The sequence below is a fragment of the Dermacentor albipictus genome, chromosome 8 (genome assembly GCF_038994185.2).
Source record: "Dermacentor albipictus isolate Rhodes 1998 colony chromosome 8, USDA_Dalb.pri_finalv2, whole genome shotgun sequence".
Classification (NCBI taxonomy): Eukaryota; Metazoa; Arthropoda; class Arachnida; order Ixodida; family Ixodidae; genus Dermacentor; species Dermacentor albipictus.
Window position 1 is genome coordinate 20,081,180 of NC_091828.1, and position 24,257 is coordinate 20,105,436.

General features: G+C 46.2%; 1 protein-coding gene across 3 annotated transcripts in view; it reads left to right on the top strand.

Annotated features, from left to right (window-relative positions):
• LOC135919583 (uncharacterized) overlaps positions 1 to 18,277 on the top strand; it is a 173,780-nt gene extending 155,503 nt beyond the window's left edge. For 2 of the 3 annotated variants that reach the window (XR_010570006.1, XM_065453503.1), the window contains one exon: positions 18,165 to 18,277. Coding sequence is in view for 1 of the 3 variants with exons in the window: in XM_065453503.1 (XP_065309575.1) it covers positions 18,165 to 18,188 (24 nt within the window). In the remaining 2 variants the exon portion in view is untranslated. Of the gene's footprint in view, positions 1 to 184; positions 227 to 18,164 lie in introns of those variants that run through there. The other variant, XR_011507851.1, reaches the window with a different exon arrangement.
• Positions 18,278 to 24,257: the final 5,980 nt, after the last annotated feature.

Sequence of the window (24,257 nt, forward strand, 5' to 3'; positions counted from 1 at the left end):
TATTATGGATGTGCATAATTGCTGAAATTTGTAAAACTCAGTGCAGTGAGCTATGTAATGCTATGTGTACAATGCTATGCTATAATGCAATGATATGTAATGCTGTGACCCATGAATGTATTTACATTTCTTGTTATCTGTGTTATTGTATGTCTTGTTCCACTCCCCTCAATAATGCCCGCAGGGCCATGACGGTATTTCAAATAAATAAATAAATAAACTCCGCCAGCCAGTCTTCCACGTCTTCAAGAAGGTCGCCATGGAAAGGACCTGGCAGGCGCCGTTTTTGCAGCGTGTAATGCGAAGGCACTGGAGCAGCCGTCGCAGGGTTGGTTGTGGTAGTATGGTATATAGCATCGGTACCTGCCGTCATTGTTAAAAAATTTAATTATGGGGTTTTGCGTGCTAAAACTACTTTCTGATTATGAGGCACGCCGTAGTGGAGGACTCCGGAAATTTCGACCACCTGGGGTTCTTTAAGGTGCACCTAAATCTAAGTACACGGGTGTTTTCGCATTTTGCCTCCATCGAAATGCGGCCACCATGGTCGGGATTCGGTCCCGTTACCTCTGGCTCAGCAGTCCAACACCATAGCCACTGAGCTACCACGCGGGTCCCGTCATTGTCGTTGTACTCGCAGGTAAAGGCTCAAACTCAGGGGCCAATCCCAGGATTCCCCGGCTGGCGCGGTGTACTGACGTGAGCTCCGGTATCGGTCTAGCATTCCAGCTGCTAGGAGGGGTATGTTGCATGAGTCTAGATTACCCCGCACATCTTCCAGAAAAGTGTCACGTTTAATTGATAGACGACTTCTAAAAGAGGTCATTAAAGTCCGTATCGTCGAAGGGGCAGCGGCGTTGTTGATGCAAAGGTCGCCCAGCCACTGTATCTTGGCAGCCTCTATGATTTCGCCTGTAAGCTGTTCTCGGTGTTTGGAAATTACGGCGCAGTTTTCAAATTCAAGGTCACAATGGCAGTCTCTGCACTGAATGCCAAGATGACCTTGCACGGCGGTATAAACATTGTAGCATGCCGTCTATTGCCCTCAGAAAAAACGAAATCAAGTATCTGGCTGTGATGCAATAGGAGTTCATGTGTGACATATTACAACAGTTGTTTTAAAGCGAAAGCTCTACTGGCCGTTCTCCGAAGAGGCACATGACGTCACACCGCGTTCCTTGGCGTTGCGTTCACCTCCGCTCGCTTCGCCAGCTGCGTCGCATGCTTCATAACATGTCGGAGGATGAAAAGGAGAGCTCGCGTGTGCCGCAACCACAGTTGAGGCGGCGCTATGGACGATGACGATTCTGATAAGCAGGAGGAGGCCTGGAATCGACACCGGAACGTGATGAAGAGGAAACGAATCGCCCAGGAAACAGACGAATAGCACGCCGAATGACTGGCTAAACATTGCAACATAGCTAGACAACCAGACTAACCTCGACTTGCAATGAAGATTAACCAAGGCTATCCATGATGTGCCTTAGCTTTCGCTATGTATATCCTGCCATAGCCGAGCTAAGCCACTGCCAATTTCTTTCATTACTTTTGCTCATGTGTATAGTTATGGGTATTTCGTAAATAAAGATCAGTTGAAGTCTGCGCCTATGATTTGTTCTTCTTTCTGTCCTCATCTTTTGCGCTGTGCAAACATGTCGATATTGAATCACCAACTCGCCTAAGCTTCCACCTAATTAATTCCACACAGCTGCCAGAGCACTCCACTGACCAGGCTTAAGCCGGGGAGAGGGGAAGTTTCAAGAAAAGAAAGTCGGGCCGAAAAAAAAATGCGTTTTGTAAACATAAGCAACTACGAGAGGGTGTTGGCACGGTCAAACGCAAACTTTCAACTAAACTTTCTTTTTGTCATAGGCGTTTATACAAGGAGCTTACTACAATGCGCCGTGGTCGCTCAGTAGCTATGGGGTTGGGCTGCTGAGCACGAGATCGCGGGATCGAATCCCGGCCGCGGCGGCAGCATTTCGATGGGGGCGAAATGCGAAAACACTGGTGTACTTAGATTTAGGTGCACGTTAAAAAACCCCCGGTGGTCGAAATTTCCGGAGTCCTCCACTACGGCGTGCCTCATTATCAGAAAGTGGTTTTGGCACGTTAAACCCCATAATTTAAGGAGCTTACTGCACATGCACAAACAAGGAAATCTATTGGAATAGGAGCATGATGATTACGTCGCCGAAACAGGCCATGCATGAACCCTTCTTTGCTGCTAAACAAACGAAAAATAGAAGTTTCACGTATACATATGTGCTCCATCTCGAGGCAATGAAAAACGGTTCCTCAGCTCTGTGGCACTGCAATTCTCCACTCTCCTCAGGATATTGATCCTCCAAAACCACACATGTATGTTGTATATACATGTGCATTGTATATTTTGCACATGCAAAATATACAATGTGAAGACAAGTGCGCAAAACCATTGTTTCTTATCGAAAGCTGAAGTTCCCTTGTACAATCAATAAAACAGCGGCTAGTTTGCCCGATATGTAACTGCCCCTGCTTGCTGCGTTGAACAGTGGCTTTTCTCTTTACGAGGGTGCATTTCGGTGAAGTCGAAGTGCAAGAACGCCCGTGTACGATGTCTGGGGATCGCGTGGAAAAACAGCTGTTTAGGATAAATCCTAAGCCTTCCTCCCTCTACAACTCGCCTAATAGCTACATTGTGGTTTAGGCACGTAAAGCCCCTGATTTTAAGTTTCTATTGATGTTTTTTAAATGTCAGTTAAGCTCAGCAAGTCGTAAAAATACATTAAAAAATCAGGACCAACAAATTGTTTTGTTCAAGCTCTGAGTTGTTCCAAGAAAGTCGGCTTAGTAACCCATGTTGGTAAATGTACAGGAATGTCCGTGCAACAATTCTCGCCTTTCTGAACGGCAGTGTAAATATTGTTTGTTGCATGTGCAGACAGGGCCAGCGTTGGATCTCTAACACAGTAATGCAGCCGATATTCGAATCACGCCCTTTATCTTAGGCCATCATTGGACAAGGAATCAGAATGACACAACCCATACTGGATCCACGCTGTTAGTCTTCGGCCATCATTGGGCCAGGAACTGCCAATGCGTATCGAACGTTGACCCGTGCTGACGTGCGGCTTAGGTGGATTGGCGCGGCGGCGGCAAGCCCTTTCACGGGCGACATCTCGCCACCACTCGTCGAAGGTTACCAGTCCTTCAGGGGAACGCACAACGCACGGCCGTCCCATCGTTTCCCGCGTATGACATGAACGGAAACGTAGACGCCAGGCACACGCGAAACCCTTTCTTGCCCTTTCTCTCGACGGCGGGAGCGAAACAGCTCTGATTGGTTGCACACGGGGCTTGAGCGCACCCCTATGAAGTTAGAATCCTTGCTAATGACTCGCGCTCTTTGTGCCGGTGTAGCTGTCAACTCATCAAACCACCCTTTCCCACAGCTGCTCTGCTCTGGGAGCCGCTGGGTTTTTTTGCAAGACCATATCGCCACCGAAACTTGTCAGCCAATACAAGTTTCGCTTGAAGAAGCTACACAAGTTCTGAGAATTCTCTACTAATGCGTAGCCATTTCAGGCTCGACTGGGATCGTGTTTTCACGCGATAGCATTAAGAACCTCGTGTGGCAGAAAATCTGGTGTTGGACGTCGCTTCGGCAAAAGAATTTCGAAACCATTTCTGAAACACGCATGCGCAACCAATATGCTACCATCAAAATTGCCCATACCTTGTCTTCCATTCGTTACAAAGTTATTCCCCGAATACTGAGAACGGCAGCGCACAAATGAATCTAATGAAAAAATTGGAGGACGCTTAAGCTTCGCCTTCAAGAGTGGAACGCGACAGCGTTCCCGTCGACCCGCCATGGGGTGTAAAACAATGGGCTACGGCACAGCGACTACGCGCCCCGCATCGGACGCGGTGAGCGTCGAGCAACGCAGCGTTCGGCGCGGCAACGAAAGATGTGCCTGAGCAAGCGACGCACGCCTGAGCCTGAGAAACAGCTCGTTTCTAAGGCAACACCGCATTCAGTAGAGGCGCTTTTGTACTGCTTTGAAGCATCGAACTCGTGGCTGAGTGGTGGTGTCTCCGTCTCACACTCCGGAGACCCTGGTTCGATTCCCACCCAGTCCATCCTGCAAGTTGTTTTTTATACATGAAATGCGTGCTGGGATTTATCGCTCACGGCCAACGCCGACGACACCGACGACACCGGCTTTTCTGCGACACGAGCTCCTTAACGCTATCGCGTTAAAAAGCACCGACAGCACATATCGTTTATGTTAGCTCTTTTTAGACTGAAATATGAAAAGTTCGAAACATTAGCAGGTGATCGACCCGCGCAACAGGCCGCGTTTTTACCGGAAAGCGTGCCTTCGTGCATAGTGTTCGCCGACAGCGTTTCCTGGTATACGTTACGGTTACATAAGCCGCAGTTAAGCATCAAAAGCAGTCAGAGGACTTTGAATGCTATCGTGTTCCACTCTTAAAGGCGAAGCTTGAGCGACAACCCGATTTTTTTCTTAGTTTTCCTCAGTAGATTTTCCTCGCTTAGACGCGAATACCCATGGCCTTTCTGGTGGCTTAGAAGGCGCAGGCTTTAGTATACAATTGTCAGATTTTCTCACCCCATCCGTCTCCTTCCACGCAATTATACCAATTCAGCCGCAACGCTGGGCACGAGCGCGCCTCGACGGAGCCGAGCGGTCGAAAGGGAACGCCAGTTGGCCGCAGTATCGTGTGAGGCGTTGCGTGAGGGGACAGTGCGTCGCTGCGAGCCATGTCACCAAGCCTGTCTTTAGCGTGCGTTCCTTGTCTACGCAAGCTCTCGCCTGCGTTCTCACTGCGCCACGGTAAGGCACAAGGAAAATGGGCCAAGCCTCTCAACGCCCTGGCTTGCCCACGAGGTGTTCATAACTCGAAGGATGCTCAGCAGCGTTTAATTGGACTCTGGGCCATTCCAATATCTCAAGTTGACCCACATCCAAGTTTCAAGTTCATCACCCGCCAAATTTAAGTGAATCCACCCACAAATTTAAATTTGTCCCAACCTCACACTGAAGTTGGCCCACCCCTAATTGTCAATTCGGCCCAGACCCAAATTTTGTTGTCCCACCCCAGACTTCAACTCGGCTCATCCCCAAATTTCAATTTCGCCCACACCGAACATTAAGTTAGCCCGTCCACAAATTTAACTTGGCCCACCCCAGATTTCGAGTTTCCCACCCCCATATTTAAATTTACCCACCCCAAAAATAACAAGTTAGACCACCCACAAACTTCAGTTGCCCCACGTCAAAATTAAAGTTGGCCGACCGCCTAAAAAGTTGGCCCACCCCGAAACTTGAGTTGACCTGCCCCAAAATTTCAGTTGGCCCACGTTCAAACTCCTCGTTAGCCTACCACCGAATTTAATTTGGCCCATCCGCAAATTTCAAGTTGGCCCACCCCAAATTTCAATATGGCCCGTCCACAAATTTAACTTCGCCCACCCCTGAATTCGAGTTGCCCACTCTCAAATTTAAACTTACACACCCCCAAATTTCAGTTGCCCCGCGTCCAAATTTCAAGTTGGCAGACCACCTAAATAAGTCGACCCACCCCCAAACTTCAGTTGGCCCACCCCAAAATTTTAGTTGACCCACGTTTAAACTTCAGGTTGGCCCTCCCGCAAATTTACTTTCGCCGATGTCTAAACTTCAAGTTAGTGCAGCGGTGGCGTAGAGGTAGAACACCCGCCTCGCGTGCAAGATGTCCGTGGTTCGAATCCCAGTGCCGGCAAACAGGATGGTAAGAACTCGAATTACCCTAGACCTGAAGAGGGAACGAAAGAAACTGGTAGATAAGAAGCCGATTAATGAGTTAGCGGTAAGAGGGAAAATAGAGGAATACCAGATCAAGCTAGAGAACAGGTATTCGGCTTTAACTCAGGAAGAGGACCTTACTGTTGAAGCAATGAACGACAATCTTGTGGGCATCATTAAGGAGTGCGCAATGGAAGTCGGTGGTAACTCCGTTAGACAGGATACCAGCAAACTATCGCAGGAGACGAAAGATCTGATCAAGAAACGCCAATGTATCACAGCATATAACCCTACAGCTAGAATAGAACTGGCAGAACTTTCGATGTTAATCAACAAGCGTAAGACAGCGGACATCAGGAACTATAATATGGATAGAATTGAACATGCTCTCAGAAACGGAGGCAGCCTAAAAACAGTGGAGAAGAAACTAGGAATTGGCAAGAATAAGATGTATGCGTTAAGAGACAAAGCCGGCAATATCATTACTAATATGGATGAGATAGTTCATGTGGCTGAGGAGTTCTATAGAGATTTATACAGTACCAGTGGCACCCACGACGATAATGGAAGAGAAAATAGTCTAGACGAATTCGAAATCCCGAAGGTAACGCCGGAAGAAGTAAAGAAAGCCTTGGGAGATATGCAAAGGGGGAAGGCAGCTGGGGAGGATCAGGTAACAGCAGATTTGCTGAAGGATGGTGGACAGATTGTTCTAGAGAAACTGGCCACCCTGTATACACAATGCCTTATGACCTCGAGCCTACCGGAATCTTGGAAAAACCCTAACATAATCCTAATCTATAAGAAAGGGGATGCCAAAGACTAGAAAAATCATAGACCGATCAGCTTACTGTCCGTTGCGTACAAAGTATTTACTAAGGTAATGGCAAATAGAATCAGGAGCACCTTAGACTTCTGTCATGCAAAGGACCAGGCAGAATTCCGTAAAGGCTACTCAACAATAGATCATATTCACACTATCCATCAGGTGATAGAGAAATGAGCGGAATATAACCAACCCTTATATATAGCTTTCATTGATTACGAGAAAGTGTTCGATGCTGTCGAAACCTCAGCAGTCATGGAGGCATTACGGAATCAGGGTGTAGTCGAGCCGTATGTAAAAATACTGAAATATATCTATAGCGGCTCCACAGCCACCGTAGTCCTCCATAAAGCAAGCAACAAAATCCCAATAAAGAAAGGCGTCAGGCAGGGAGATACGATATCTCCAATGCAATTTACAGCGTGTTTACAGGAGGTATTCAGAGACCTGGATTGGGAAGAATTGGGGCTAAAGGTTAACGGAGAATACCTTAGTAACTTGCGATTCGCTGATGATATTGCCTTGCTCAGTAACTCAGGGGACCAATTGCAATGCATGCTCACTGACCTGTAGAGGCAAAGCAGAAGAGTGGGTCTAAAAATTAATCTGCAGAAAACTAAAGTAATAGTTAACAGTCTCGGAAGAGAACAGCAATTTACAATAGGCAGCGAGGCACTGGAAGTCGTAAGGGAATACATCTACTTATGGCAGGTAGTGATGGCGGATCCGGATCATGAGACGGAAATAATCAGAAGAATAAGAATGGGCTGGGGTGCATTTGGCAGGCATTCTCAGATCATGAACAGCAGGTTGCGATTATCCCTCAAGAGAAAAGTATATAATAGCTGTGTCTTACCAGTACTCACCTACGGGGCAGAAACCTGGAGGCTTACGAAAAGCGTTCTACTAAAATTGAGGACGACGCAACGAGCTATTGAAAGAAGAATGATAGGTGTAACGTTAAGGGATAAGAAAAGAGCAGATTGGGTGAGGGAACAAACGCGAGTAAATGACATCTTAGTTGAAATCAAGAAAAAGAAATGGATATGGGCAGGACATGTAATGAGGAAGGAAGATAACCGATGGTCATTAAGGGTTACGGACTGGATCCCAAGGGAAGGGAAGCGTAGCAAGGGGCGGCAGAAAGTTAGGTGGGCGGATGAGATTAAGAAGTTTGCAGGCACGGCATGGTCACAATTAGTACATGACCGGGGTTGTTAGAGAGGTGTGGGAGAGGCCTTAATTTTGCCCTGCAGTGGGCGTAACCAGGCTGATGATGATGAAACTTCAAGTTCGCCCTCCCCCAAATTTTAGGTAGACCACTCCCTAATTTAAGTTGGCCCACTTGCAAATGTTAGATTGGCCCACACCCAAATTTCGATTGGCCCACCCCCAAATTTCAGTCGGCTCACCCCTGCTATAAGCGTCCCCGTGCATTTTCGGAGGAGCCCTGAGTATATCTATGGGTATTCTACTTTACAGCGAAGGTGTATATGGCTCAGATCCGGGGTTTCGTGGCGTCGGCCAGCACACATCATCATCAGCAATGGGTCGAGTGTCATCGTCTTCTTCGTTGGCGACCCTCAGTACAACCGCGCGAACGTGGTCGTGCCGCTGCTGGCGCATTCGTCTTCCACAGCTGGCTCCATTGCGCAAAAAACATCTTCACCAATGGCTCTTTCGAGTGCGGATGACGTCACAGCTGTATAGGTAAATGACGTAATTTATCGCAGTTTCGTTCCGCCGGTGCAATGGGTAGGTCCCGAGGCATCAGCACTGCAGAGCAGCAGTTATGAAGGGCGACAGAAGGGAGCGCCGACGCGAGTGGGACCGTCCACGGCGTGCGGCGACGAGCGGCAGCCGACGAAGCATACGTGAGTCAGAAACTGGCGCGGGGCACCTTCGGCGTCAAGGGGCCAACGTGGATCATTTCAAGGGTGCGAACTCGAGGTTCTTGAAAGAAAGCTTTAGCTCGGGCCCAACTCCGACGCGGCCTATTCAATCTAAAACGCAAAAACGTTTTTCTCAGATAACCCCTGGATTGATTTTAATGAAATTTGATGCATTTGAGAGAAAAAGGTATAAATTCTAGGGTCTGTTGGAAGAGATATATCTATTTTGGGCCTGAATTTTGTTTAAAATATTTTGAAAATTTCGAATTTCGGAAACATAAGCACGAGGTGTCCAAATTAATAACTCTCCATCCAGAACAGATATCGTGGTTCTGTAAACGGCATCCATTAGTATATTCAAAGCGGACAAATTCGATGTGTCTATTCATATCTTAGTGAATTTGTCGCGTTGTGTACAAGGTTTCTGCAAACGCTGTATTTCTATGTTACTGAATATTTTAGATCATTCGTAGCGTGTCAATTTTGTCCGCTTTAGATGTACTATCAGATGCATTTTACAGAATTTTGCTGTCATTTTTCCTTGCTGAGTGAGGGAGTTGTAAACTTGATAGTATCGTTTCCCGAATATTCTTGATTTTTGCCAGTTTATGGTAAAATAATGTCAATCAAAATAAAGAATTTGAAACAAACAGTGACTAGATTTTAAGTATTTTTTTTAAGTGCAACACACCTCCTCATATTTGGTGCAGTGGTTGCCGAGAAAAACGAATTCTCCTCTTACTTTTATTTAGATAGAAGTACCCGAGCTAACGGTACCTCGTAAGGATGCCTTGATTGTTTTTTCGGCTCTGCCTGCAACGTATGTGGCAGACTACGGTTCGGTAACGACCGTTGTATTCGAGAGGCCACCTTTATGGGGATATGAGCCGTTCTTTCTCTTACGTGATAGACACAACAACACAGGTTTGAGTTTTTGAGTTTGAGTTTGAGTTTATTCAACCACATGGCAGGTACATGAAAGTGCACATGAACTTGGTTAGGTGTGATGGGAAAAAAGCTGCATTTAACAGCTTGACTGGCCCCATCACCCGGAAAACAACATTTAATTACAAAATTACAGGCAGCGGAGAGCGACAATAAAAATGAAACACACATGTGGCCCGTCACAGCAAAAGCGAAATAAAACTCTGAAATATATAAAAGAACATTAAGCAACAACGCAAGAGATAATTGCATGCCATTAATTGAACATCACTAAAGTGACCTGATATTGCATGAATAGGATATTCAGGACATTCTATGTAGTATATCAGTGGACAAATTACGTACACTTTCAATTGTTAGTTTCCATTTGTTCAGTAAACTGGGAAGGCAGAAATGTAATGTTTGCAGTCCATAATTAGTACGAGGACATAGTACATACCAATTCTCTGTATGTCGGGTGAAGCGACTGGCCGGATTTGGTAGCAAATCGGCCAAAGTATGTAAGAGGGTACCTCCTCTTCGTATTTCTGATTTAAAAGTTGTCAAGAGCTTGTATTCGTAATAACTGTTCACTCTAAAAATTCTATACTTTATAAATAATGAAGTGGTGCGTGCGTTATACGATACACCTTCAATACACCTCAGGGCATTTTTTCGCAGCACGACCAGATTATTTATAGATGCTTTAGAGCCTGTGGACCAAACCAGATGACAATAGTGTAAATGCGAAGAAAAAGAGCGGTATATAATAATAGTTTTCGTTTTACAGGTAATATAGTGTGACACCGGCGCAACATGCCTAAAACTCTGCCAAGTTTATGGCTAATGTGTTCCGTATGGTGATTCCATGCCATATCTTCATGGAAGAGAACACCGAGAGTTTTAACAGTTTGGGAAAATTCAATTTCGTTATTATTAAGGGTTAGCTTAAGAGTCGTTTGGTATAATTTGGATTTCGCACGGAACAGTACAGCCTTGGTTTTAGAGCAGTTAATATGTAGTGAATTTGCTATTGTCCTACAGTGCAATGGTTATATGCGAATGTCTGCGCGTACCTATATTTTCACTATGTCGACAGATGAGGACAATAGATGTGTTCGTACCTTCCTTCAAAATCCGGTGTCACCTCTGTGTCATGTGGTGAACAGCTTCGCTGATCATCCACTTTAACACAGTGAAATGGCTCATGACTTTGTAGCCTTCTTTTAATTGTTCCTCATTGCTTGAACGCTACGAATGGTCTACATTCACACTATCATAACAATTATGTTGTCTGTCTTAACTTTGCAAAGTAGGCACTTTTGTGCAGATACAAGGCAATTTTCGCGTGAGAGGGCTGGGAAGCTCGTGAAGAATGCTTGTACGCATTAAGAAGGAAAAGGGGGAGAAAAAATCCCCCAACGATTACGATACTCGCTAATGTGACATTTTAGCGCGGCTCTTATTTCGGGATATATCGAGGCAAAGAATTGGAGAGAGACCTGTATCAGAGTCGGAAATGGCTGTAAATTTGATCTGCGGGTGAAGCACTTCGGCTTTTATACATAACTTGCGGCTGGCGCCGCATGGCTTCCAGCAAGTACTACACTTCGCGTCGCGTATACATTCAGATTACAAAAAATCGCAAACCATGACAATCAAAACAACCGCAAAGAAGACCAAACCAAACAAGCGAGAGCGAGAGACGAGCAAGCAGACGATAGTACGAAACTAGCTGTCCGGCTGAGACCAAAATTCGAGTACGTATTGAGCGGTTGGGCGGGTCCGCATGAAACCAATTTTCCGCGCGCACGTCACTGAAGGGACCGCTCTCATTGGTGCCCGCCGTTCGCAGCTCCAGCCTTTTTTTTTTTATCTGCCGCTCCGCGTTCGCTTCTTCATCCTTCGCTGTTGTGCTCTTTCGCTCGATTACACCGAGAGCGACGCCGACGCTCTATGTGCAGATCATAGACAGAGGGTGTCTGTAAGCACCTTCTCAGGTGTGCGGGTGCTGCTGAGAAATCGAGAGGGTGGGGGCAGTGTCACTGAACGCAGATGTTGCCCCATACCGCCGTGCCGCATACGCCCTTTATAGAAAGTGACATCACTTTCTTCTCTATGTTGCTTATGTAAACGCATTCATAAAGGATTGACAGCCCGCGGCGAAAAGGAAAATATGGACACCAGGGGAGACTTCAAAACGCCACGGCATGCCATTATGAACGTGACCTCCTAATGTAACCGCCTCACCATCCGTAAGCCTTGCGCGACAAATCTACGAAAGGAGCACGTAGACGTACGCATTGGGCGCGTTAAGTTAGCGCGCTCCGAACTCCAAAGGAGCACGCTCGAGTGCGCTCGAGTGCGACGCCTTCGGAGCTTAACTTAACGGCCATTTTCGCCGACCGTTTTCGACGATGAAGAGGTAGAAGAACTTGACGCGCGGCGACGGAGGCAGCAGCAGCGGCGATGCAAGCTCAAAGCGCGCCAACACGTTGCCGATCTCGCCTGCCAGCAGCTTCAGACGCCCGGCAGCGCGGCGGCGAGAGGAACGATTGGGCAAGGAGAACGGACTTGCATTGGTGGAAAGGGTAGGAAACACGTCATTTTTCCGGAAACCGTAGCAGGCGCGCGCTCTCGCGCACCGTTTCCAGGATGGTGCGCGTAGAGCGCGCTCCGCAATCACGCACCGGAAGTCGCTTTATAGCCGTTAAGCTTAAAAGAGCGCGCTCTGCTGTCTAGAGCGCGCTCGAGCGCCTTAACTTAACGCGCCCATTGTGTAAACGTTTAAGATGCACAAGAATAGAACAGAAGACAAAGGAATGACAGCACGAGACACTTGTCGGTCCGGATATTTATTTTCGTTGAGCTGTAAAGCTGACTAAGGTCAACACAGTCGGTCGCTGATCCATATTTCTAAACTAATGCGATTTTGCCTATGGCTGCGATGACTTCCAAGATTCGCTATTGTGACTTCAGCAGCTGAAATAAGCTATATCATGATAACTCTGCTAAGGCGCTAGGAATACGGCATTTTGAAGAACTAGAAGCGATAGCGCTCGCCAGGCACTCCGCCACCACAGGGCATGCGCACCAGGCCACAGTGTGAAGCAGTGTGATACAGTGTGAAGCAATACCGCGATGCTTGACACCTCCGTTTTCTTAACGTTTGCAAACATTGCGCTGCTCTTCCCAAATAACCATACCCCATACACATAAGCCAAGGAAGCCCAAAAGCTGTATGTATACTGAGAAAATAAATATGAATTTGAGGTCAGCAGCGGATTAAGTGGAAATAGAAAATTACCTATATTCTCAGAGTTTGAAGGGCACTGAAACAATTTTGTACAAATATACTCTCTATAGTTAGGGTTTGTCCTTCTTATAATTAAGTGACGCATTTAAACGCTTTCCGGTTCAAGCGTGTTATTATAAGATTTTAAAAGTGTACATCGCTACCGATCGCTCGCTGCACGTTACTCCCCTGAGTTTCGGCCACCCGTGACCCCAACGATTACGATACAAGGTAACGACGCAACGTGATCATATGGTGCCAGTAGGGCGGCTATAGGAATGGCTGCCCACGTGGCGTCAATTAAAATATTCCCAATTTTATGGTCAACAAATGTTGTTCGTAATAGTTGTAATGTTAGTTAATTTCTTTGGGAAAAGAAAGTTACAGAAAGAGAATGCACAAGAGCAATTTATCATTATACTCAAGCACTTTCGGCAAACAGCAAGTGTCGTCTGCTTGCGTTGGAACGTGTTCCGGGTTTACGCAAGCTGAGTGGTATGCGTCGGTGTTCATCTGTCTTTTCGCGAGCACCATGGTCAGCCCTTGTGTTGTGGGCTCGAATCATTGCGATTTGCGACATGTCAAGCTGCGACATCGTGTTGCTCTGCAAGGCAAACATGCGAGCGGAGTAGCTGCAGCGCTGATTGTCGATATCGGTTCGGCACCAGCATCTACGCGCCTGCGGCCGTCACTTCACGATGAAGGATTACACAATAGTGTTTCGCGTGTCCTGTATTGAGGCACTATGCTTGGGCGTTTTACGAGGTGAGCGGAAGTGCAGACGTGAAATGCTGGCATGATGCAGCCACCTGGTGGTAATAGCTTCACCAAACGCAGAACTAATAAAGCAGTGGCCAAGTGTATTCTACTTCCTGCTGGTGTAAATTTTTGGCAGGAGCGTAATCGCGAACACGTCGTTTTTCTAAATGTTTAAGGTGTTTTACACTTGGTTACAGCAATATTAGCTCTTTCGCTGGTTAAGCTCTGTGCCACCAGGTTGTTGGAGCATGCAGCATGATCAGGTCGCTAACGTAAACCTACGCTAAAGCTCCTTCATCACCGCATTAGTAGTATGGAGGGGCCGTAGTTTACGCATCCACCTATCCGTCAAAACGTCTAGCTCGCCTATGGTTACCGGAATACCAGACGCCCTCATTGCTGCTACAGAATGCTCGCAACGCAAGCTACCTCGGTAGTTCTCGCTTGGAGTCGACTGCGTGGTGACTGGCGGAGAGGTTCGAGAAGCAACCGAAAGTTGAAGACACGACGTCCCATCACGGCACAAAGCCCGCCAAGGCGGAGCTTAGCCCTGATCGTTCGACGAACGACTTGAGGAAAAGAATGGCTATAGAGTAGGGCAATTTATAACGGTCCGTAGCTCTCTTAATATGAGATGTTTCACACAAAACGTCCGAGTGAATGTCTTACTGTAGCAGTACCTTACGCGTCGACAGAATTTGCCCGAACCTTTCGATGCACCGTTGATGCCCAAAAGCACGATCGGATTATGAGGCACACTGTCGTGGGAGCCTGCAAAACAATTTAGATCAACCACCTGGGGCTCTCTAACGTGCACCTCATCTAGATACACGAGCTTTCTTTTTCATTTTTCCGCATCGAAATGCAACCGCCGGAACCATCATCGAACCCGCATCCTGCAGCTCAGCTCTCCAACACCATAGTCACTGGGCTCCCGTATTGAACTTGCACGGAGAAACTCCAGAAGCGTGTTTGAGTACCCCGCCTGCTCAGAAATTTACGACTCTTGCTACGTTAGCTCGGGAACTTCTTTACTGGGAATGGTGAAATGTTTTCTTTTTCGGCAATCGCTGCACCAATTTCGGTGACATTTGTGGCATTTAAAATAAAATGGTAAAATGGTAAATGCTTGAAGCAGATGTTCATTTTATGCCGTCACTGTGTTTAGAAAATGTCTCGAAAACTGCGAAGTATCAAGTTTGCAATTCCGCGACATAACACAATTTGTAAACTGCCTCGAATAACACATCTAATGTGGGCAAAATATATACAGTACACGCGGCTCTGAAAGCTACCGCTAATTAACGAAAGCGATTTTTGTAAAAGCCATGTAAACGTTGTGATACGCTCACATGAACTGCAAACTTACCTCTATAGTATATGTGTTATCATTAAGTGACCCAATCCAGGTGGACATTCGCAGAATGCCCCCTCGTACCCTCGCCAGGCATCGGCTGTATACGGCTGTACATAGCTGCTGACCAACCGAGGTCGGTCCTGGTAATTGCAATATCGGTTTTGATGCGCAGGGCGTCTATGAGCCGCTTTTCTTTTCTTTTCGTATTCTTTTCCTCTTCCTTATCACATCCCTTACCCCTCCCCCATTACAGGGTCGCCAACTCGAGATAATATCTGGCTAACCACCCTCTATTTCCTTTGCCTTTCTCTCTCTCCCTCTCTGTCTCCTTGGTGCAGAGTTAAGAATTTGCTAACTTCATGGTTCTATTTGGGGTGAAAAATGTTCGAAATAAACATACAAAGTTCGATGAAACCAAATTTCATGTACGTCGCAAATAAACTTTGGAGTACTAAATTTCTGGAAATGCTTACATGTGGTGCATTTCTAAAATTGCCCTGCTGTTTCTGCAAATAATTGGGCAAAACGAACGTGTCTAGACGAAATTTATGATACGCTTCTCTCCCACCAAAACGCACATGAGTATTTATAGCACCAATTTTAGCTGTACCTTTTCAACGTATATAAGCGCATTTAATTTTAAAGAGCGATAGAATGAACTATTCAGTCTCACAACTTTGAGCTACATGACGGTTAAAAGCGTAATAAATTAGAACTTAATCAGCCTGCGAGGCTACAGTTTGTAGTACTTGATTGAACACCTGACGGTGCAAATGTAATGCTGCTCAATGTTCAGGTTTAGGCAGAAGCGAAAAACTGGCAAATACCGCGCTCGCGTGGAGGTTGAACCAGCACCGTGGGAAAAACATCGATTGTGACAGCCTGCAAAAAAAGTGGCCAGGTAGAAACCCGGTTTACTGCAAGCGATCTTCTGCAACAAAAATATACCATTGGACTCGCCTATCCATATGTGTCTGAAACTAGCGCTCACACACTAAACTTGCGCTGTGGTTCAGCGTAGGCACACGTTTTCTCTTACTGGCCGCGGTAGCCTACTGGCTATGACACCGCGCTGCTGAGCTCGATGTCACGGGTACGATAAGAGCGAAATTCAACAACAGTCGTCCACTAAGATTAGAGAGCACGTTAACAATCCCAGGCAGTCGAAATAAATCCGGAGTCTGCACCTGCTGTCTGCTTCAAAATCAGATCGTAGTTTTGGCACGTAAAACCCTTGGCTTAATTTTAACGTTTTTTGTTTTCCTAGTTATCCTAGTTAAGGTCCTTAGGCATTGTATGTATGCTCACTTCAGTCTAGCACTATTTCTTATGTTTGCTTGATATTTTAGCACTTGAAATACGTATAGACGCTACGATTGGAAATACAGCGCAACGACGCATTTGTGGCTATCGGTAATGTAAACCTTTCAGGATGGTAAAATGACAAACCGAAGTAAGACAGTGTATGTAGGTGTTATTTAAGCGTGGTCTATGGGGCCATTTCGGGCGCTATATATGAACAATCGCAGGAAGCAGAGGAAAGCGCCGGAATGTATATTTTATACTTATATATAGATAAATATCAGCACAGATATCATCTACACGTTTTTACAAAATGTTTTCTAGCTGTCTCAGCTAGATGTAAACTGAAAACAGCTTAACAAGACGTCTTCTAGGCGTCTTCCGCAGGACACCCTCTACACGTACATAAGAAGACCTTTTGCAGCCGTCTTGAATAGTTGCAAACGTTTCAGTTCACTTTGGCTGGTCCAAGATGGTCACAAAACGTCTTGTACTCAGTGGAGCGTCTTCTACCACGAAAATCTGCAAACCACTCGGCACATCCTTGTGGAATGCGAAGGGATTCACCTTGTGAAACCTGTAGGTAATGTACGCCTTCTATAAGCACTTCGATTTAGAGTGGACGGACGCATCAATCGGTCAGATGTCAAAATAAGCAAGTGATATATAGAATGCTGGTGGAAACAAAGAAGGAAAGGAATTGATACGACCAGATTTGTTACAGGCATATGTAGCGGTTCAAAGCAGACAGATAAGATTTGAGGAAGAGAACAACGATTAAGGAGGTGTATATCAAATTACAGGACTAAAAGGCATCTATAGTGCCTGAATGACTCAAGCAAGCTAGGGACTCTTTGTCACCGTCCCGTTTGAAAAGGGATCAAACAAACTTATGAGGACCACCGCGCGCTCGTGTGTTTCTCTTAAGAATGGAAGGCCCTTTAGAAATTTGGAATGATTGGCCAAATGTGCACTTCCAAATAGCATATTAGTTAACACCCTGTAATCTCCAGTTGAAATGTCAAGCACATCTTTCACGTCACAAAACAAAAATAACCGGCGGCTCCCGGCGTTAAGCTCGAAAGATCTGTATGTGCTAGCTTGTGGGACTTCGGCCCATTGCTTACCTTCATGGCAATATCTTTAAGCCCCCCGCTGCTCCCGATATTGTCGCTTGAAATCCACCCGCATTCCGCAATCACACAAGCACCTGCTGACGTTGATCCACTCTTTGTCAACGTGGAGTCGGGCTCTAAAAAGAAACGCCGCGAGCTGGACATTCCAGATCTCGGCGTTGGCAGGCGATTCCGGCAGCCGTGCGGCGACCTGGTATGTCAAGATTTGGGAATTAAGTTTCATCGCTCCACTCGGCGATGATGGCATGACAAGAAAGACTCTCTCAATGGTGCGAGGACAGGCATAACCAAAACGGCTTAACTAGGACCACTTGATGAGAACAGGGGGGGGGGGGGGGGGGGGTCTGTTTGACAACGGCACGCCAACAAATCTTGATGCTCCTTATGCTCCTTTACTGCTAGCGTGTTTTCACTGCATCTGAGCTTTCGTTCTCTTGCGCTGCCGGATGAAGCGTTCAACATGCTCATAAATCTCAAGCCCGCTAACGTCTCTTAAATGCTAATGCAAAACATGTTAACGCGACGTCAGCTTTCGGAAGCACGTGTTTGGAACTGGGAAATGTCAATTCAGATTTCACGATGAAATGATACCACCATTCTTTACATGTGCATGCAGTTAAGCGCTGTGATGATAACGAAGTGTTATAGGACATGCAGTCGACAACTGAGATTTCTAGTCGGTAGAGGTTGTACCTTTAGTTAGAGTATAATCAAAGATATCAGATACAAGTGGTGCTAACTAAAAAAAACACTTTCTACGATGTCTTAATGCTTAATCTTCAATTCTCCTTTATTCTTAGGAAACTGTTTATGTTTATGTATCTAAAACTGGCGCTTAGAGTGTGCACTAATATCCATTGCATCGCTTTTCCTTCCAGGTATTGGGAGAATTCATCGCGTAACATGCTTTCTTCAGCCTGACCAAAGTGCATTACGTGGCGCATGGTTACTTTGGTTTATATTCTGCAGTTGAATAAATTATTGCGATAGACACGGCGTCCAACATCTGAGAACAAGAACGTATACATATTTTCTTGCTCAATAAAGCCTGTTTATTTCGCAAACAGCCAGGTCTGCAGACGGCTGCCTTGTGACGGCCTGTCTACAAAAGAAATCTTACTTCAAGAGGAGGGTTGGCGGCTGTGAAACCCTGCTGGCTCCTACGTGCTTTTCAGTCATTTGACAGGTTTGCACATTGCTCAAATCGCACTCAATATACACATCAGACAAGTGAAGACGTAAGCCATCATAGGCGGCGTCACTTACGGAATCAGAGTTTCATACTCGATTACAGATTGACCTAAACAAGGGATCATTGGGATGCAAGGGTGCTCTGCACGAGTGTGCGCACATTGCAGCCCATCACTCCTTTTGGACTCGTTTTATTTGCCATCAACCACGCGATAAATGATGGATAGAAAGACACAGAGGCTAACAAGCGGTAGCTCTGGGGTAAGGGCGGTAATTTCGGCCACAGAGGCAGCGGGAGGAACCAACGTCTTTCTCTTTCTTGTTTGATTTCCGGGATTTGGAGATTTGCTGGAACCATGCAATTGACTGCCTACTGCCACTTCTGCCAAACCACATTTGCCTTTCGCCCGTATCGGGTGTGTTTCAAGTGTCTCGTGGGCTGATACCGAAGGTAGTGCATAGCTGCACCAATGAAAGTACATTTGAAGGTTGCAGCTCAGTTATTGTTTTGGACTTTTAATATATAAATCTGAGAAGATTTCAGATGAAAGGTATGCGCTAGTCAGTGATTTGTTTGGTGTCATTTGTTCGTGGGTGACTGTTCTCGAAATTCTGAGGAATAATTTTGTCAAGAATGTATGACCTGGTATGAGGAACTTTAGTGATAGGATGGTGTGGCGATGTAACCCGGAGATACAGCATGCAATATAGCAGGGCGGAGCATATATCACACATATACTTGAATATATGTGGTACATCACAGCGACCGCGACGCCGAAGGCGAAAGCGGCATAAGTTCGCTTGGAGTGTCCATATAATTGCTATCGCAATAATAATTTTGTCCACTCGGGGTTCCTTAACGTGCACCTCAATCTATGTACACGGGCGATTGCGGCAGCTGTCTGTGGCCGGGTCATGCTATGTGTTGCTTCACGTTATATTACGACGGCGAAATGCACACGCGAACTGAAGCGCCGGTACCAGCTGCCCAAACTGCTTCGAAACTGGCTAATTTGGCGAGGCAGCTTTGAAACTGGCTCACAAAATAATAACCATATATAAATCGCCCGAAAATTTCGCAGTATAGTGCATTTCCAGCACATGACAATCTTTTGCACAGACATCCCATTTCTGCGCGTACTCACTTGAATGTAGCAGGTGTGTGTCTGCAGAAAAAGTTAAACGCATATGGGTTTTCTACTTTAAGTTGACGCGTGCCTAGGCTGTGGAACGTTGTGGTTGCATAAAGCATCGGCTCCGTCTTTTTTCGTGTGCTGTGTACAAATTTTTGCCTCGACTCTTGTGATTTTTGAATCACTGGTGCTGTAACTGACCCGCTGTCGAACGACACCTCTTCAGCGGAAATTGGACCTGTCATCCTCAGTTCATCGCCGATTATTCGCAACATCCGAACCCCCGCGCGCCCTGCCGCGCAACGCCGGCAGCGTGCGTCGGCGGTAGCAGCTGCAGCAGCCATGAGTCAGTACGGCGTCGTCGACAGCGTCGACATGACTCCGGAAGAGATCCTCGATTGGTGCGAGAAATTTATTTACTCCGACACCAAGAAGCCTACGCCAATCCAGCACCCTCAAAACTCCACCGCAAGTAAGCCACATTCTGCCTCGTCCTCCTCCACTTCCAGCCGCACAATACAAAATAATTCTTCGTGTACACGGTGGCGTCAACTGCGCCAACATACATCCAGTCTCTCTCCGCGACATCGTCATCAAGTCCACTGGTCTCTCCACGGCTGCAGCATCGCTAGATCGACTCCGGGCCAACGATATTAACAACACAATCATCATAAGCACTCCCTGCATGGAGAGGGCTGATCGCTATTTGAAGATTACCACCCTCACCATCATGGGCAAGAACTACGAAGTCTCCACGCACGTGGCAGACCCTAAAAATTCGTGTAGGGGTATCATCAAGCTGCCGGCCTCCCTGGTAGAAGGGAACATGTTGGCTAACCTTCGAGAGTCCAATCCAGCAATCCACATCCTAGCTGCTCGAAGAATGGGCTCCACAGACTCCATCCTGGTCACTTTCGAAGGCACAAAGGTCCCCTTCTACATTGACTACTTGCGCACAGACCTCCGCTGCCGACCATATCGACAAAAAGTGGAGGCGTGTACTACGTGCCGGCCGCTTGGCCATCGCCAAAACGTTTGCCGCAATGTGACCATATGTCTCTGTCCAAAATGCGGCACGCCAGATCTACCTCAGGACCGTAGCTGTACTCCCACTTGCATCATCTGCACCGGAACACACGAGACAGGTTCCTCAGAGTGCAAACTTCGTTACAAACCCCGGACACCACCCCCGGCACCTCCAGAGTCTAAATTGACACTTCCGGCCAGGAACACTGCACAAGCCCCCAATCAAAGCACTGGACAAGAGAAGCCGCAGAGCAGCTCTGGCCGCAAGAACACTGCAACAGCGGCGCAGCTCCCATCATCGAAGCAAGCTTGGCCTCCGCTCACTCCACGCAACGCGGAGAGACCGCCCATCAACCATACAAAGGTGAGCGGGGCAGGAGTAGTCTCCCACAACAGCAGCTCCTCACAAGATGCTGATAGCTCTCTCATCAAATACTTGCTAAATCAGAACGCAATGCTTAAAAACGAAATCAAGCAGCTCAAAGCAATGCTCCACCCCCCATCGATATCACTGACACTCCTGCTGCTACTTCCAAACCACTGCCACAAACGCCTGCGCCCACACTCACACGTCCTCCGACAGAACAAATGGACACTCTTGCATCCACTGCTACGACGGAAGCCGCAACTCCAATGCCGCCTTCATCACACACGCAGCCCCCATCCGCAAAAAGGAAGAATGCCGAAATAACAGAAACCGAGAACACCGTTGAAAACGCCATATTTGTCCTCACTGACCGCATGGACATCCTGGAAAACAAACTTGTTGCCCTTGAAAATCGGCTACAGAGCAAGCTTGATGCATTTATTTGTGAGGCATCTGCACAGTTTTGCCGGTTCCAAGAGCTAATCGACCGCTGGGGAAGATGCTCCGCGACGTCAAAAGTTCCCGTCCTTTAAAACGAGAATAATGATGAAGCCAGCCCCTAGTCTAGTCATCTGGCAGTGGAACTGCGGGGGGTACCGCAACAAGCGCGCATGTCTAACACTATTTCTACAGAGTCTTAATCAGCTCCCTGACATTATAGCCTTGCAGGAAACACACGGTAAAGTCACGCTACCTGGATACAACACGTTTCAAGACACTCACATAGACAAGCCCAACACTGCAATACTTGCAAGGCGACATCTTTCTGTTAAACGGGACACATTCAGCAGTATTGAAATCCCCCACGATTTCATCAAAATTCTGCCTCAAACCCACACACAACCCACCCTATGCGTGTTGCATCCAACTACTCCCTGATAAGTTTGACGACTTTCAAACACGTCTTCTTGCCCAAGAAAAGTTAACCAAGGAAGTTACGAAGCGAGTTGAACAGCTCGAGAAGGGGGAAGGGGCCAGCGAAATTGCCCAGCTCAATCTGGATATACATAATCTAGAGTGGCGCAGTCGTCGTCTGAACATTGAATTTCACGGCATCGCGGAGTCTGATGACGAAGATTTGATGAAGAAGGTTAACGACATAGGTACGACACTGGAGCTTAAGCCACTGTGCTCGGGCGACATAACAGCCATTCACAGGCTTCCTGCTAAGCCGGGTAAAACACGGGGCGTAATTGTTAGCTTCGCAAAATCAGAAATTCGCGACGCTTAGCTCGAAAAAAGGAAGGCGTTACGAGATGCCAATACCAACATGTTTATCTGTGAAAATCTGACTCGTTTCTCTCGTACTCTTATGGCAAGTGCAAAATGCTGGGCGAAGGAATCTGGCTACGCGTTCGTTTGGCACGCGAATGGAAAAGTACTTGTAAGAAAAAAGACCGGCGCACGTGCAGTTGTCCGTGATAAGGACGATCTTGCAAACCTGAAATGATAGCATAGTCCTCTGCTATACTTGCATGAAAGCGCCACTCAATTCATGTCAAATATACCTTATCATACTGTGCAGCTGAAGGATGAGCAAAATCTTTCATTATTTCATTTGAACTGCCAAAGCTTGCGAAATAAATTTGATGAGGTTACCTTATTTTTATCGAGCCTAAACCATGAATTCGATTTCATTTGCTTTAGTGAGACATGGTTCACACCGGATGACTGTTTTTTACTACCTGGATATGACTGTGTGTCAGCCTGTCGTTCATTGAAGCGTGGAGGTGGCGTTGCCCTGTATGTCCGTTCGGATCTGCCGTACAAAATTCCACCAAATTATAATATTGTGAACGAAAATTTAGAGTGTGTTTTTATTCACTGCTATAACATAATTCTTGCTGTCGTGTACCTCCCGCCATCTGGGTGTATAAGTCAATTTATGCAGTTTGCAGAAGAAGTATTTGTGCGCAGTATTGAAATCAACCGTGAATGTATTTTTGTCGGGGACTTTAATATAGATGCTTCTGAAAATAATGCTACCTTCTTGCATTTCAGAGAACTTTTCGAATCATATGGCTCTACAAATGTAATTAACGAGCCTACCCGTGTCACCTCAAGTACTGAAACAATATTAGACCTGTGCATTACAAGCTTTTCCCCTGATGTAGTGAAGTCAGGTGTAATCACTTGTGACCTTACCGATCATTTTGGTGATCACAGACCCACAGACCAATATCAGTGCTTCCTATCTTTGCAAAGATAGCGGAGCGCATAATACATAAAAGACTTTCTGGCTTTCTGACGGCAAACAATATAATAGTAAGCGAACAATTCGGGTTTAGAAAAAACAAGTCGTCTTAAAGTGCCCTTCTTGAAATAAAGGAGCACATACTAGACAACATCGAAAGGAAAATAGTTACCCTGGGAATATTTCTGGATTTTAGAAAAGCTTTTGACTGTGTCCAACACGATGTGCTCTTAAAGAAATTGCCATCGTATGGAATACGGGGCAAAGCTTGGTCTTTGATAAAAAGCTACTTAACTTCGAGAGCTCAATTCACATGCATAAATGGCGTAAATTCGGACTAAAAATTTGCAAAATTTGGCGTACCACAGGGATCATTACTAGGACCAACGTTATTTTTATTATACATTAACGATATTGTCAACATTAACAAAAATACAGTTAATTTTATACGCAGATGATACGAATGGATTCTTCAAAGGTGCTCATGAAAGAGAGGTATTTCATCGAGCTAACGAATGGCTAACAGGTCTGGATTTGTGGCTTCAATCTAACAGACTTCAATTAAACATCAGCAAAACGAAATACTTACTCTTCCGGCCGCGAGGACACCACCCGACTATAAACTTGGATTTAGAATTTCAAGACGTTACCATCGAACAATCTGTATCAGTTAGATTTTTGGGGGTGACATTTCAAGAAAACCTCTCATGGACGCCTCACGTTGACAAGCTCCGAAGTGAGCTAGGGCGAGCTGTTGGAATCCTAAATAAAGTGAGATATTATATCCCGTCTGCGGTGAAAGGCAGATATACTACGCGCTGTTTCATTCCCGGTTATGTTACTGTTTCTTAGTATGGTCAACAACGACTAAGACCAACCTAGACAGTCTTTTTTGTTTGCAAAAGCGAGCGGTGCGTGCAATCGGAAATTTAGAACTTTCTGAAGACACTACACCCTTTTTTAAATCTAATAAAATACTGCCTATTCATAAATTGTATAAATACAAATTGGCCCTGGAAATTTTGCATCAGCACCAAACAACACCTATCCAAACCAAATA